This window comes from Alosa alosa, chromosome 18 (assembly GCF_017589495.1).
Source record: "Alosa alosa isolate M-15738 ecotype Scorff River chromosome 18, AALO_Geno_1.1, whole genome shotgun sequence".
NCBI lineage: Eukaryota > Metazoa > Chordata > Actinopteri > Clupeiformes > Clupeidae > Alosa > Alosa alosa.
Window position 1 is genome coordinate 8,989,908 of NC_063206.1, and position 12,367 is coordinate 9,002,274.

At 45.0% G+C, this 12,367-nt stretch overlaps 1 protein-coding gene across 3 annotated transcripts; it reads right to left on the reverse strand.

Moving 5' to 3' along the window:
- Nucleotides 1-641: 641 nt before the first annotated feature.
- Nucleotides 642-9,087, reverse strand: LOC125311301 (myopalladin-like). Of its 3 annotated transcripts, XM_048269205.1 has the most exons (12): nucleotides 8,268-9,087; nucleotides 8,030-8,171; nucleotides 6,936-7,016; nucleotides 5,146-5,367; nucleotides 4,658-4,807; nucleotides 4,499-4,578; nucleotides 4,283-4,412; nucleotides 3,502-3,709; nucleotides 3,148-3,313; nucleotides 2,921-3,054; nucleotides 2,680-2,720; nucleotides 1,974-2,110 (listed from the first exon to the last, which is right to left on the reverse strand). In XM_048269205.1, the coding sequence occupies exons 1-11, from the start codon at nucleotides 8,987-8,989 to the stop codon at nucleotides 2,698-2,700; spliced, it is 2,058 nt and encodes a 685-aa protein (XP_048125162.1). In that variant the 5' UTR covers nucleotides 8,990-9,087; the 3' UTR covers nucleotides 1,974-2,110; nucleotides 2,680-2,697. The 3 variants fall into 3 exon arrangements, with proteins under 3 accessions (XP_048125160.1, XP_048125161.1, XP_048125162.1); XM_048269203.1 differs by lacking the exon at nucleotides 2,680-2,720 and having other exon boundaries at nucleotides 642-2,110; XM_048269204.1 differs by lacking the exons at nucleotides 2,680-2,720; nucleotides 6,936-7,016 and having other exon boundaries at nucleotides 642-2,110.
- Between the last annotated feature and the right edge of the window lie 3,280 nt (nucleotides 9,088-12,367).

The window sequence follows — 12,367 nt, forward strand, 5'->3', positions numbered from 1 at the left end:
AAATGAGACACAATGTCTGGCAAGAAAACTTGCTCAGGGGTTTGAAAGATTTTTTTGACTCAGTTTGGCTTATTGCTTACTATGAAATTCAGTCAGTTTGTGTTTTTTAAAATATTTGGCTGTGTGATCTATAAATGCATATCAATCATGAAGATCACAGAAGTGTAGAGAGTGACCCAAAATGGGCTAATCCCGTAAGTGGCATCTGGTGAAATGAGACTGTGGGCAGTAATCTGGTTAAGCAAGGTGAATGCAATTTTACGCCTGTTTGAACTTTCTTCCTCTAATAGCTAGCAAGATTATTAATGCCTAATTAGCTAATGAAGAGGGTGAGATTTGCTCACAAAAAGGCTTTTGTAATAGTTGGTCCATGGCCAATTTTGCTATCAAGGCCAATTGCTTTTTGCTGCAAGACTACCTAATTAAATGCTATTTAAACCTACTGATGACAGTAAAGATGAGCATTATGGAATGGGCATAATCAAATATGAGTTATTATTACATATCATTTCAGACCTTGTAAAAATAGCAGATTTAAAGATTAAAAGAAATGCTTTGATGATAAAGGGTATGTATTTGTTGACATTTATTATTTAGAACTGTGTGAGATGCACTTTGTTTGTACAAATATAATACATTTCTTTGAATAAATAGAACTTTATTCACAGAAAAGGACATCTATTTTACATGGTGCGACTTTACACAAATTGAATATTTGCCTTAAAACATTAAATCTATTAAATAACATTTCAACTCAAGTGTTCTCCACACACCCACCCAGCGTACACGGCTCTCAATGAATCCCATTCAAAAACGTCTTATAAAGCTTTCTTGAAGAGTGCACATATTTGTTGACAAAATTGTAACTCACAAAATGGCAAATTTTATATATCTTATATATTGTATATTAAATAACTCTCATCTAAGGTGTTGTGCAAACGTTCAGTAAGAGAAATAAAGTAGTATTCAGCCTTCAGTACATTATTCAGCACATTAATCTGCACTGTTACCTTTCCACAAGAGTATGGAGGCCGTCACTTTAAGTAAATAAAGATTATGTTTTAACAATGGAAATATGATCATGTATTTGAACTATGCAGTCATATGACTCTTTAAGATATTAAGATCTTTACAACAATGCAACACTGGTATAATTTCAGTACTGTCTATGATTACTGATAGGCAACTGGTGTGGTCACTTTAAATGTACTGGATTTAGCTGAATTTGTTCACAAAATCCAAAAGGCGATTAAAATCTGTTGATTTGCAGAATATTCCATTAGAACTGCATAGCATCAAGCAGGAAGATTCCCAGTTTAAACTCAGTTCAAATGATTTGTGAGCTCTTTGAAGTCATGCTAAACTACCATCTACAGTATCATCCTTGCATTTGTGAATGGTAAACCTCAAGTGGCAGCCAGTGGAGAAAGAAGTGAAGCCCAACAACTAGTTTAGCTATCGATCAGCAATATCTAGTTTTATTCATTTGGAATGGTGCAGAGATGAAACCTCTGCTTTCTGAAATGAGTGACTGAGATTACTAAATGGCACTCATGACATTGCATACTTTCCACCACTGGCAGCCACTTGTAGGCTTCCGTACCGTACTATGCAACCCCAACACTAAGTGGTGAGACGAATCCTCACACTGAGATCACTACTGTAAGCAAACTGTGACTTTTTTTTTTTTTAATCAACGTGCCTGACGAACATAACAAAATAGAGAGATGACCGAAGAGCAACAACAGCATCGTTGACTAGCAATTACTCTCTTTGAATATACCCTGTGAAAGCACAGTCAACCACAACAATCAAACTGCAAAAAAACATACTAGACTTGTTCTGGCACAGTCTACAGGTGGTGTCTGAGGGGTTGAGAGCTGGCTGGGTGGGGGTCCCGAAGCACCCCCCCCCCTTTTCCCCCCCCCTCACAGCTCCTCGCTCTCCAGGGTAGCCTCCGTGGGGGAACTGGCGAAGAGGATGGGGCAGTTGTCGCTGGAGGGGAAGGCTGACTTGATGTCCAGGCCCTGGCCGGTCAGCGCAGCGTAGCGGCTCACTGGGCGCGTGCTCTTCTTCTGGGGGAGTGGAGGGATGTTCTGGTGCCACTGAGCTGCGGACAGGAAGGAAAACAAGCTCATCAGAATCTGCCTGAAGCTCTCCATCACACCACACAAAACTCCTCACTCACACACACACACACACACAGACACAGACACAGACACACACACAGACACACACACACAAAGACACACACAGACACACACAGACACACACAGACAGACAGACACAGAAAAGAAACGAGCGACGTTTGGTCACACAACCTGGACGAGCAAACCAGTAGTCACATGTCACAACTGTCCTAGGATGATCTATGTGATGCCGATGAGAAAACACTGCAGGAGTTCAGGAGTGTTAGTGTGATACATGGCTCCAACCATGCCTTGCATGCACAGCTACTGTTTACAAATGAGCATGGACCAGAATAACATGATTCTGAGGTTGAATGGCATTAGTAATCCAGACACAGGTCATGACTGACCAAGGACATGGTTGGCAGAGAGTTTGTCTCTGAGACCACCTTGTATCTCCAGTAGTACAAGAACTGTTTTTCTACAACACTTAAAATGCACAATTAACGGTCTTAGAACAACCATTCGCTCCCTTGTACAGTGAGTTTACCTTTTCTGAGCAGTGTGATCAGTTGAATGTAGCTGCAGAAGCTACATAAGAAGTGACATTGTTAAAATGTTAAAAAAGTGTAATATCAGATCAGCTTCTAGCATTGGATCAGTTTCTATCATGGCGGAAGACTGGTTAATGATATAATGTCAGGGGGTTTCATTTTAGCTTGTTTAAGAAACCATCACCTATTGAAAATAATTTATAATAAAAGGTATAAACATAAATGCTGTGCTCTTACCATAAATGTCTAGCCTTGCTGTACATGAAATGATGCCAGCCTCATTCTTGGCTGAAACTGTGTACCACCCAGCATCCTCTTTCCTGGTAGGCTGGATGAGAAGGCAAACGTATCCAGTGGCATCCTGATGCATGCTGGGTGAGGACAATTCAAAGACACATTTAGCCTCTTTACCTGCCAATTTACTTTGGCATAATCTGAAAGTATAGTTTCAAGACTTTGTTTACCTCACACGATCTCTAGAGTGGGGAATGGTCTCGTTGTCTTTCTTCCAGAAGATGACCGGTGTCGGCATGCCCACGACTCTGCACTCTAGTCGGACGGGGATACCCTCGGCGATGCCTGTGTTCTGCAGCTTCTCCACAAACTGGGGCGGGTGTTTCATCTCTTTCTCTGAAAGACAAAAAGTACTTGCATTATGTAACCACCGTCTCTCTATTGGGGCCACCATTTATGGTTAAGCGCAGACACCCCCCTCTTTCAATAAACATTTCCAAATACACTTGTAGGTATGTATGTATCATAATGGCAGCTCATTTCTCTTGTGCATGCAGTGCAGGTTCACAGGAGAAGCAGCTCACCCACGACTCTCAGCTCGAGGCAGAAGGAGCTCTGGCCAGCTTTGTTGGAGGCGATGCAGGTGTAGGTGCCAGCGTCCTTCTTAGTCAGCGGGTCAGTGATGAGCGAGTGGATGCCGTTTTCTCTCACCAGCATCCGGTGAGTGAAATCTGGATAAATGGGCTGCCCATTCCGTAACCACATGATCTCTGGGTTTGGTAACCCACTCACCTTCAGAATACAAAAGCACAGATTTACACAAAGTACATTTGGGGCTATTATAAACACAGTAAATCCTGATGCCATATCCTACTCAACAAGTTAATGAAGAGACATCATGGTCGTGATCTGGCAAGCTACAGAAAGTGCTATCTTTACACTGAGGTACAAACAGCAAGTGTCTAAATCCACTCTTCATGATGCATATTCATGGCAAATGTTGACACAGCACAGCAGGACTTCCCAGAACTCGCCTACTCATAGCTACCCAATACCAGCCAGCAGATGAGGAGCATATCATTTAGGATTCATTTGATTTTATTTTCCCCTTTCATTATTCTATTCTGTGTTTACTTTCTGTAGGCCTAGGCTTCTGACAGTACGGTAATATTATGATAATATTATCAATATCTTGTATTGTGGACAAACATGAGCGATGTCCATATTGACCTAAAGAACACACCATCCAATGACTTGACAATAGTTCTTTGGGCAAATTGCTGCTGTTATCAATTGGTTAGTTAATGCTTAATTTATTTATAGTACTGATGCACAGGGTGTAGTATTGATGTTGGGGTGACGTACCTTGCAGTCCAGTCTGCAGAGCCGCCCCTCATGGGCCACCATGTCCCCTGGAGCTTGCAGGAAGTGAGGCCGAAAGAAGCGCTCCTGGATTGGCTCTCCTTCCTCCACTTCCTGGACCCGAGCCCGTACTCTAACGTAATGGAGAGCACCAGGTCACCACCTATCACCATATGTTTTGCTAGTTGTAATAATTCTTACTGTACGAGTTGCCCCCACCTCTGAGAGTTAATAATTTGCTGCCGACTCCGCACAGGACCCGTTTGGACAATCAGATGGCCAGAGCAGCTCATCCTCCCCTTAGATACAAACATGGATTTGACTATGTGCTCTCTGAATGTTAATGAATGAAATGCTGAGTCCAAAGCTGTGACATACCTGTGGATTGGCAGCCATGACTGTATAGTTGCCGTCGTCGTCATTAGTGACTGCTTCTATGTGCAGAGCACACTTTCCATCGCCCTCCCTGTATTTCTTGTAGTGATCATTTTTCTTTAGAATCTGTTTCCCATCCTTGAACCAGTAGACCTAACGGAGGAAGCATGTTTAGATCACAAGACATGGACACCATGGTTTCCATACTGTGAAATGCCTCACTGGCAAACAGGGTTGTTAGAGATGCGAGGCAGTGTTTCCCACAGAATTAAATTCTATTTGTGGTGGTAGGTTTGCAGAATTAACTTGAATGCAACAGTTTTTAACAAATTAGTGCAGCGTGGTTATGATGCTAACCAGATTTAAGCACAATTTAGTACAACCTGGAAAATCATTGTGTGGTGGTCAATGTTGATATTGTGGTGGGCCGCCACAAATAAGTCAATGTATGGGAAACACTGTGAGGTTAGTATGAGATGGCACTACTACACCTTTGGGATGGGGATTCCAACTACTTTGCAGGTGAATGTGAGAGGAGCTCCCTCCATCGCCCGGTAGTTCTTCAGCTTCTTGTCGAAGAGCGGGGCGATGCACTTGCCCGTGGGGATCTCGTCATGCTGCACGTCGTCATCCGACTCCTCCACTGGGGTCCTCTCCAGACGGAACTCAATCTCACTCATCAGCCTCTGCTCGAAGTTCGACACCTTGTACTCCTGGAGAGAAATAGCGAAGAGTCATAGGGTTTCTCTAGGATTTAATAAACCTACCCAATACTGCCCAACTACCCATGAAAAATACACGTTTAATATACTCTCAGTTTTATTTTTATTGTATCTTAATTCACAGACCATTATTAATGGTCCTCAATTTAATATAAATGTCTTAAAATGATCAGTCAAATATGTGAGCATTTTGCTGATTCCGCATCTTACCCAACACTGGCACGACTACTGTTTTATTCATCTCACCATAATATAAACATTCTAGATCTGCATGACAAATGAGTAGATTCAGTCAGTCCGGATGAGAAGATGTGTATCGGTAGCTGCACAGTATGTACGTTAAGTAAACCTCCCTCCCAAGGCCTTAAAGGGACATTTTAGTAAGAAATGCTGGCACCCACGGCTCCCTTTCTAGCATGCCCGTCTCCAATCGAAAGGTGCTGCAAGTTGCGGGTCAAATCTGGGTAGGTGCAGGCGTGAGCAGGAGCGGTCGATCAAACACAATGCAGTTACAGAGGTACTGACAAACCAAGCACTTAAAGTAGAAGTGAATAGCTATGGGACAATACGTATAACTTATATGTTATGCATTTTATAAGTATTCTAGAAATCAGAAAACAAACTCTTCTTTTTCCAAAAGAAGATAGTTATGTTATGATTTCGAAAAGTCTGGTAAAGATGAGGGGAAAGCAGAGAACAGACTGAAATAAGACATTAAGTCATTTAATCAATGATCAATTATTTACAACATAATACTGTTTGATTATTGTTCGTAGGTACTTTTAATGATCAATTAAGATTATTTGTCTCTTGTAAACTAGGAAATTAGGGATTTGCTTCAACCATGTACAGTAGGCTACCGGTGACCTGTGATCACTGTGTGTGTGTATATGTGTATGTGTGTGTGTGTTGAATTGGGAGAATGATGACTGTCAAACAAATTCATTGAAGATACCAGATTCAGACATAAGAGCTATATTGGATACATGTTTGTTACCCTACAAAAGAGCATAGATTACTTCACCATATCTGTTTTGTATTTCTGTCTTAGCACTGACATTCAGCTATAGAGATTGGCAGAGAGAGATGACAAGAAAACTGTTCATCTATACATGTACTATAATCACTATGCCACTTGTTCACTTACTATAATCACTATGCCACTATGTTCACTTACTTACCCTTCAGAACATGCCAACGCCTATTCATGAGTTAATGAATTAAGTTTACATACAAGTCACCCATCTACAGTAACATTGACCAACCTGTCTGCAAATTGAGGTATGTGACTATGAGCTAAAGAAGCAGGTGGTGGTTTAGAAGGTGATATGAGAATTATCTTCTAATAGTGATTATCCATGCAGATCAGACTATTAATGAACAGAAGCCGAAAGCGCCCACATCACATTACAGGATGGAGGGATGAATGGATGAATGGATGAAAAGAGTGAGTGAATAAAAGCGGATGCTATAGGGCCACCTCCACCACACCCCTGCTGGTCTCCCACAGTGCTAGTAAGCAAAGCGGTGTGGGCGGTAGAGGGATGCTGGGTTTGTACCTCGTCATAGTTAATGACAGTTGCAGTGGGAATGTTTGGTCCAAGAGGTCTGCTCGCTGCTTTCCCCTCATAGGGCAGCTTCTATGAGAGGACAGGGATGAAGGGTGAAGACAGACATGACATGACACACACATTCCACTCCCATTCCTGCTGGGTTCGTATGGCACTGTTGCAGGCCCTGCACACTGACTCAAGTGTAGTAGGGATTGGATTAGTGAGATTTGTACGAGTGGGAATATTCTTGTTATGGGAATGATGATGATTATGATGATGATGATAACAATGATGAAGATGACAAGATATGACAGAGGTCAGTATGCGCTTCTAGAAGGTTCAGCTCTATGTAGATCCAAGGTCTAGTGTCCTTTGAACAGATCTGAGCCTTGTGCTGGGATGTCTGCAGATAGCCACTGTATGTCTGAATAAGATTCTTGGAAAGTTTATGTGTCTTCCTGGATAAAATTATGTCCATGACTTTGTCCTAAAGGTGTAAGCTACATACCACTAAAGAAGCTGACTTTGGGAATCCAGTCTGTATGGAATGTGTGGCTAATGCTTTGACAGACACAAGCTCCTTTTGTAGTGTGCGGACATTACATGTAAAATAAAAATGTCTGGTCTGGAGAACTTTATCTGCAGTTACAAATGTATTCCTCATATCTTTAGATATGGATGATTGGCTGCAGAAAAACACTACTCTTAGTTCCTGTGTTCTTGTAAACTGATTCTATGTAACGGTGGACGTTTTTGGTTTGAAATAACAAAGAAACCACAGAAACAAATCTAAACCGTATATGCTGGATCTCGTCATATGGTTTGCCTTGACCCTTGTTTCTTTTTCCAACATTTCTGATGTTTTTTATGACCTCTACCACACACAGTTTCAAAAAGCAATTCTATATTTCTGTTTTGTGTTATCTAAGTCATAGATTTTAAATGGATTTCTCATTTCCTCTATATCTCAAAATGCAACATCAATTTTGCAACATGCCTTGATTACTGTTCACTTCCTGTGTTTATTCTCTTGAAGTAGAAATACGCAAGCGAACTAAAATCACCAATTTAATATACATAGTGATAAAAATGTCTAATACCTGTGCCCCTTGGCGTATAGTGTCTTCTTTAAATCTCAGCTTTTTCTCGATATCGTGAATGAGGCTTTCTTTACTCTCACGGATATCCTCATCTGATGGAAGCCGTTGGCTTCGCGCTGTCTTCCTCAGAATGCTCTGAGGCCTGAGACAAGGCATCAGTTATGTGTCAAGCAGCCTCAAATGAGTCAAATGCCAATGTTCAATTCTACATTTGAGTGGGGTGTGTTAGTGTACTTACACAATGGGGGCCCTCTTTGGCAGGCCCATGGAGTTGGTGGACTGGGATCCCCCCAGTGAGGACAGCGAGGGCAGGACGCTGCTGAGGAAGGCCACGGGGTTCTGGATGGGGCTGGGCGTGGAGCTGCTGGAGCTCGGGGACGAGGCCTGGGGGGGTGACTGGGCCCGTAGAAACGGGGTGTTGTGGAAGGCAGGAGGAATCATGGTCGGGGAGGAGACGTACGTGGGGCTGGTGGGGGGCTCCAGCACCCTGGTGTGGAAGACGCGCGGAGACGTGGGGAAGTTGGAGACGGACGAGGCCGGGCTCAGCGGAGAGCCCATCTCCCGGGCCAGCTTGAGGTTGAGCTCGGCAGCCAGCTCGTGGAGCAGGGGCACCGGCGACTCAGTGGGAGAGGGGCTCCTCACGGGGGAGAGGGTCTGGGCGGCGATGAACTCTTTGGGTCGGGCGTAGCTGAAGCTCTGGGAGTTGCTGGCGCCAGTGAACAGGGAGCTGACGGGTGGAAGTGGCGGGAGGCTCTGCTGGGGTGCTGGAGCTTGGGCTACAGGTGGAGGTGGACTCAGCGGCGCCACTGGGGGTTTGGACAGCACCGGAGACAGAGGGGTCAGCGGAGCGATGTTGAGCATCGACGAGCTGACGGTGGGCAGAGACGAGGGAGCCACGCTCATCGGTGACGTGGGTGCGGTCATGAACTTGGGCACAGGCGGAGCGCCCACCGCGGGCATGTAGCTCGTGCTGTAGGGCGTGGCATTGAGGTGGGAGGAGCCATGGGACTCATGTGGGGCGGAGGGGCCGCACTCACACTCAGGCCAGCCATATTCATTGGGGGCATCTGGGCGACTGGGGGGGCTGCCAGCTTGGGTGCTGTGGGTGCAGACATACTAACAGGAGGTGCGGAGGTGGACGCCACTCGAGGCATCATGGGAGATAGAACAGGAGGAGCTGCTGGACTGAACTGGGGAACCAGCCTCGAGTCCTGGGGAGCGGGAGGTGGGATTGGGGTCGGGGCTGGCCTGGCCTGCACAGGTGCATGTGTTATGGGCAGCACACAGGACGAGTCAGTGAAAGGTGAGTGGAGTGGTGCTGCTGGAGCCTCCTGAGGGGATCTGCTGGCCCAGGGGGAGGGGGAGGGGGAGGGCTGGGGCTTGTCCTGGCTCGGGGGGCCACCCTCCTGCTGCTGCTCCAAGAGCACCTGGTTGTGGAGCAGCTGGAGCTGAACAGGGTCCCTGCAGAAGAGCACAGCCAGCGAAAGCTTAACATACATAATCACATCTGATCTCAGATCTGTGGTTTGACACCAAACAGTGTTATTAACATTCTTGAATTTCCCCTTGGGGATCAATAAAGGATCGATCTATCTATCTATCTATCTATCAATCAATCTATCTATCTACATTATTAAGTCCACAAAACACAATATTGACACACACACTTTATGACAAGACAAAGGCTGAGGTGACTTTTTGTCTTCTATTGTCTACGTTTACAAGTGTATAAGAGGCTCAGTGCTGAATAGAAATATACTGGGTGGAAAAATAACAACTATTTCTACTATATTAGTACTACCACTTATAATAATAATAGGCAGTGGAGAAGTAATCTTTTCTCACCTTATAAAAGTATGTCCTTGATCATTTTGTACACTACCATGAGTACAACAGTATGGAAACCATTCAGGGCAACAAACAGAAGGAGAGAAACACAGACGTACTTGATTGTAAGCCAACGTTAACCTCAAAACAATATTAGCCTTGTTTTCTTTCTTTAACAAAGGAGCAGTTACAAACAACCTCTCTGGTGCATCAGCCATGCCTTAGGGCTTAGGGCATCACACCTAACTGAAGAAAGACATGAAAAAACAATTCCAATAATTTTTGCTGCCAAGCGCCCAATATGGGGAATATCTTGAACAGCCCACACAACAAACAGATGGCACTTCACTCTCTGCAGCCTGAGCACATCACTCTTTGTGTATCACATGCTATGCTGCTGACTATGCTATGTCATGCAGACAAGAGTATCACAAGTTTTGAGTATCACCAGTTATTGTATCACAAGTTATTTGCCTCAATATTTGTGTTGATTTGTTCTGTATAAAAAAGATAAACGCATCATGTTGAACGCAGTTATAATCCATGAGACCATTAATACTAAAAAAAGCTCAGCTACCATTTACTTTCACAGGAAAGTTCTGCAAATAAATGTCCTCTCATGCCCCCATAAAGTGTACTGAACCTCTTGTTCCTTCACTGACATATTCCATTACACCCCAAAAATACCACCTGATACTTATTTACAAAAATAAATAAGTGGGAATGGAAGACGAAGGTTGATGTAAGGAATAAAAAGCTTCTGCAAAATGGATAGTCTGTCTCCACACTAAGCTGAAATAGTTGTGTTCTATGCAGAGCAACAAGAAATTGCACTTACTTTCTGAAATACTCCCACTTGCTCTTCCAGTGCGCAAAACTCCACATAATGCAGAGAGGGCATGAGCAAATCTCAGACTGGACCACTTTACTTTGACAGCAAGGACAGAGAGCACAGGCTCAGCCCTCCTTTGGTGAATGTTTACTTTTCCCAATATAGAGACAACACTGACTAGAGCTGCAGCTCTTCAGACTGGGAGCGCTCAGTCATGCTAATATGCAGAGGAGCTAGTTTACATCAGTGCCGATTCTACTGAACCCTTAAACAAGCTACATCTGAAGCTGACTTGGCAATAAATTCATTAAGTAAGGTTATTTCTGGTTTCATAATAAAAAACTACATAGCACTATAAAACATGCAGCAAAATATGAATGAATAGAGAGCAACAAAATATGAATGAATATTCAGTCCAATGAAATGTGTCTCCCATCAGGATGCGTCAGGGTACTTACAGTTTGGGTTTGGCCAGTACAGGGGGTGGCTCCTTGGGTGAGGGGTCCTCATGGGTGCTGGATCCGTCCCCACTCTCCACCTCTTCCTCCTCCTCATCCTCTGGAAGTCTGAAGTGCACCCGTAGGCCTACGCGCGACGCTGACCGTGGCTCTCTGTGGTTCACTAGGACGCCCTCCGGTCTGGACTTGAGGCAGGACGCAGGGGGATCTGGGAGGGGTATAGTGCATTTTGGCTCAGGCGGCTTGGCTTTGCTCTCAGCCCTAGAGAGCAGAGGCACGGCACCCACGGGGGGATTGCAGGAGAGGAGGGTCTGGGCTTCGGGGTCTCGTGCTGAGGGCTGGTCCAGCTGGGGTTTGAGGCAAGAGGTTAGAGGCTCAGCGGGGGCTGCTGGGGTGGGGACGGGGCCGGGCTCCGCGGGTGGACCGGGGTCGGCCGCATGGTTGTTAGGCCAGAGGCTGGCGGCGGTGGAATTTAGCTGGAGGGGGCGGGAGCTGGGGGGCTGGTATGGCGCGGCGCTCTGGTTAATGCTCAGCGGGTCGAGGCGCGGCATACTGAAGCTGGTGGGGTCAGCGGCACGGGGCAGGGTGGACCTAAAAGCGTCGAGGTGTGGGCTGCCGAGGCTTAGTGGGTCAAGGCTGGGCATGCTGGTGCTGTAGGCGTCTAAGTGGTGGCCGCTGCTGCTGAGGGGATGGAGGGAGAGGGTACTGGAGTAAGCCTTGTTGCAGTTGGTCAGGGAGCCGTCCAGCTGCGACTTCACACTGGATGCCTTATACTCCGAGGTTGTCTGTTTAGACACTTTGCTGAGCGTGGTCTCCAGATTTAGGCTGGACAGTGTTTTTACATGATTTGTGTTGGTGTCATTGCCTAATAGGGTGCAAAAATAACATAGGGGACACTCCTATCCATCAATGATGAAGTCAATCATTGTTCTGCACACTACTGTGTGGGACAATGTGCGTTTTCTTATACATACTGTGTACTGTGTCATTGTAAACGTCACACAAGCAAGCAAAGTATTACCTTTCACTTTCAGTGCTGCAATACTGGAGACTGTGCCATACTTATTACTGGCCGTGCAAGTGAACGTCCCAGAATCCTCAGGGAAGACTTCAGCAATAACCAAAGTGCATATCTCCTCTTGGGTTTACACACACACAAAAATAAACACACACATATTTCAGAGGCCGCCCACTTGGCTGTGTCCACACAAGGGTAAGGGA

Bases quoted from the DNA above. Each gene is read 5' to 3' on its own strand.
- LOC125311301 (XM_048269203.1), bottom strand. From the start codon at position 8,989: ATGCCCGCGGTGGGCGCTCCGCCTGTGCCCAAGTTCATGACCGCACCC. The intron at 5,368-6,935 runs GTACAAACCCAG...ATTTCTCTCCAG, and splicing joins CTGTCATTAACTATGACGAG to GAGTACAAGGTGTCGAACTT. The intron at 4,808-5,145 runs GTGTAGTAGTGC...TTCCTCCGTTAG, and splicing joins TTGGAATCCCCATCCCAAAG to GTCTACTGGTTCAAGGATGG.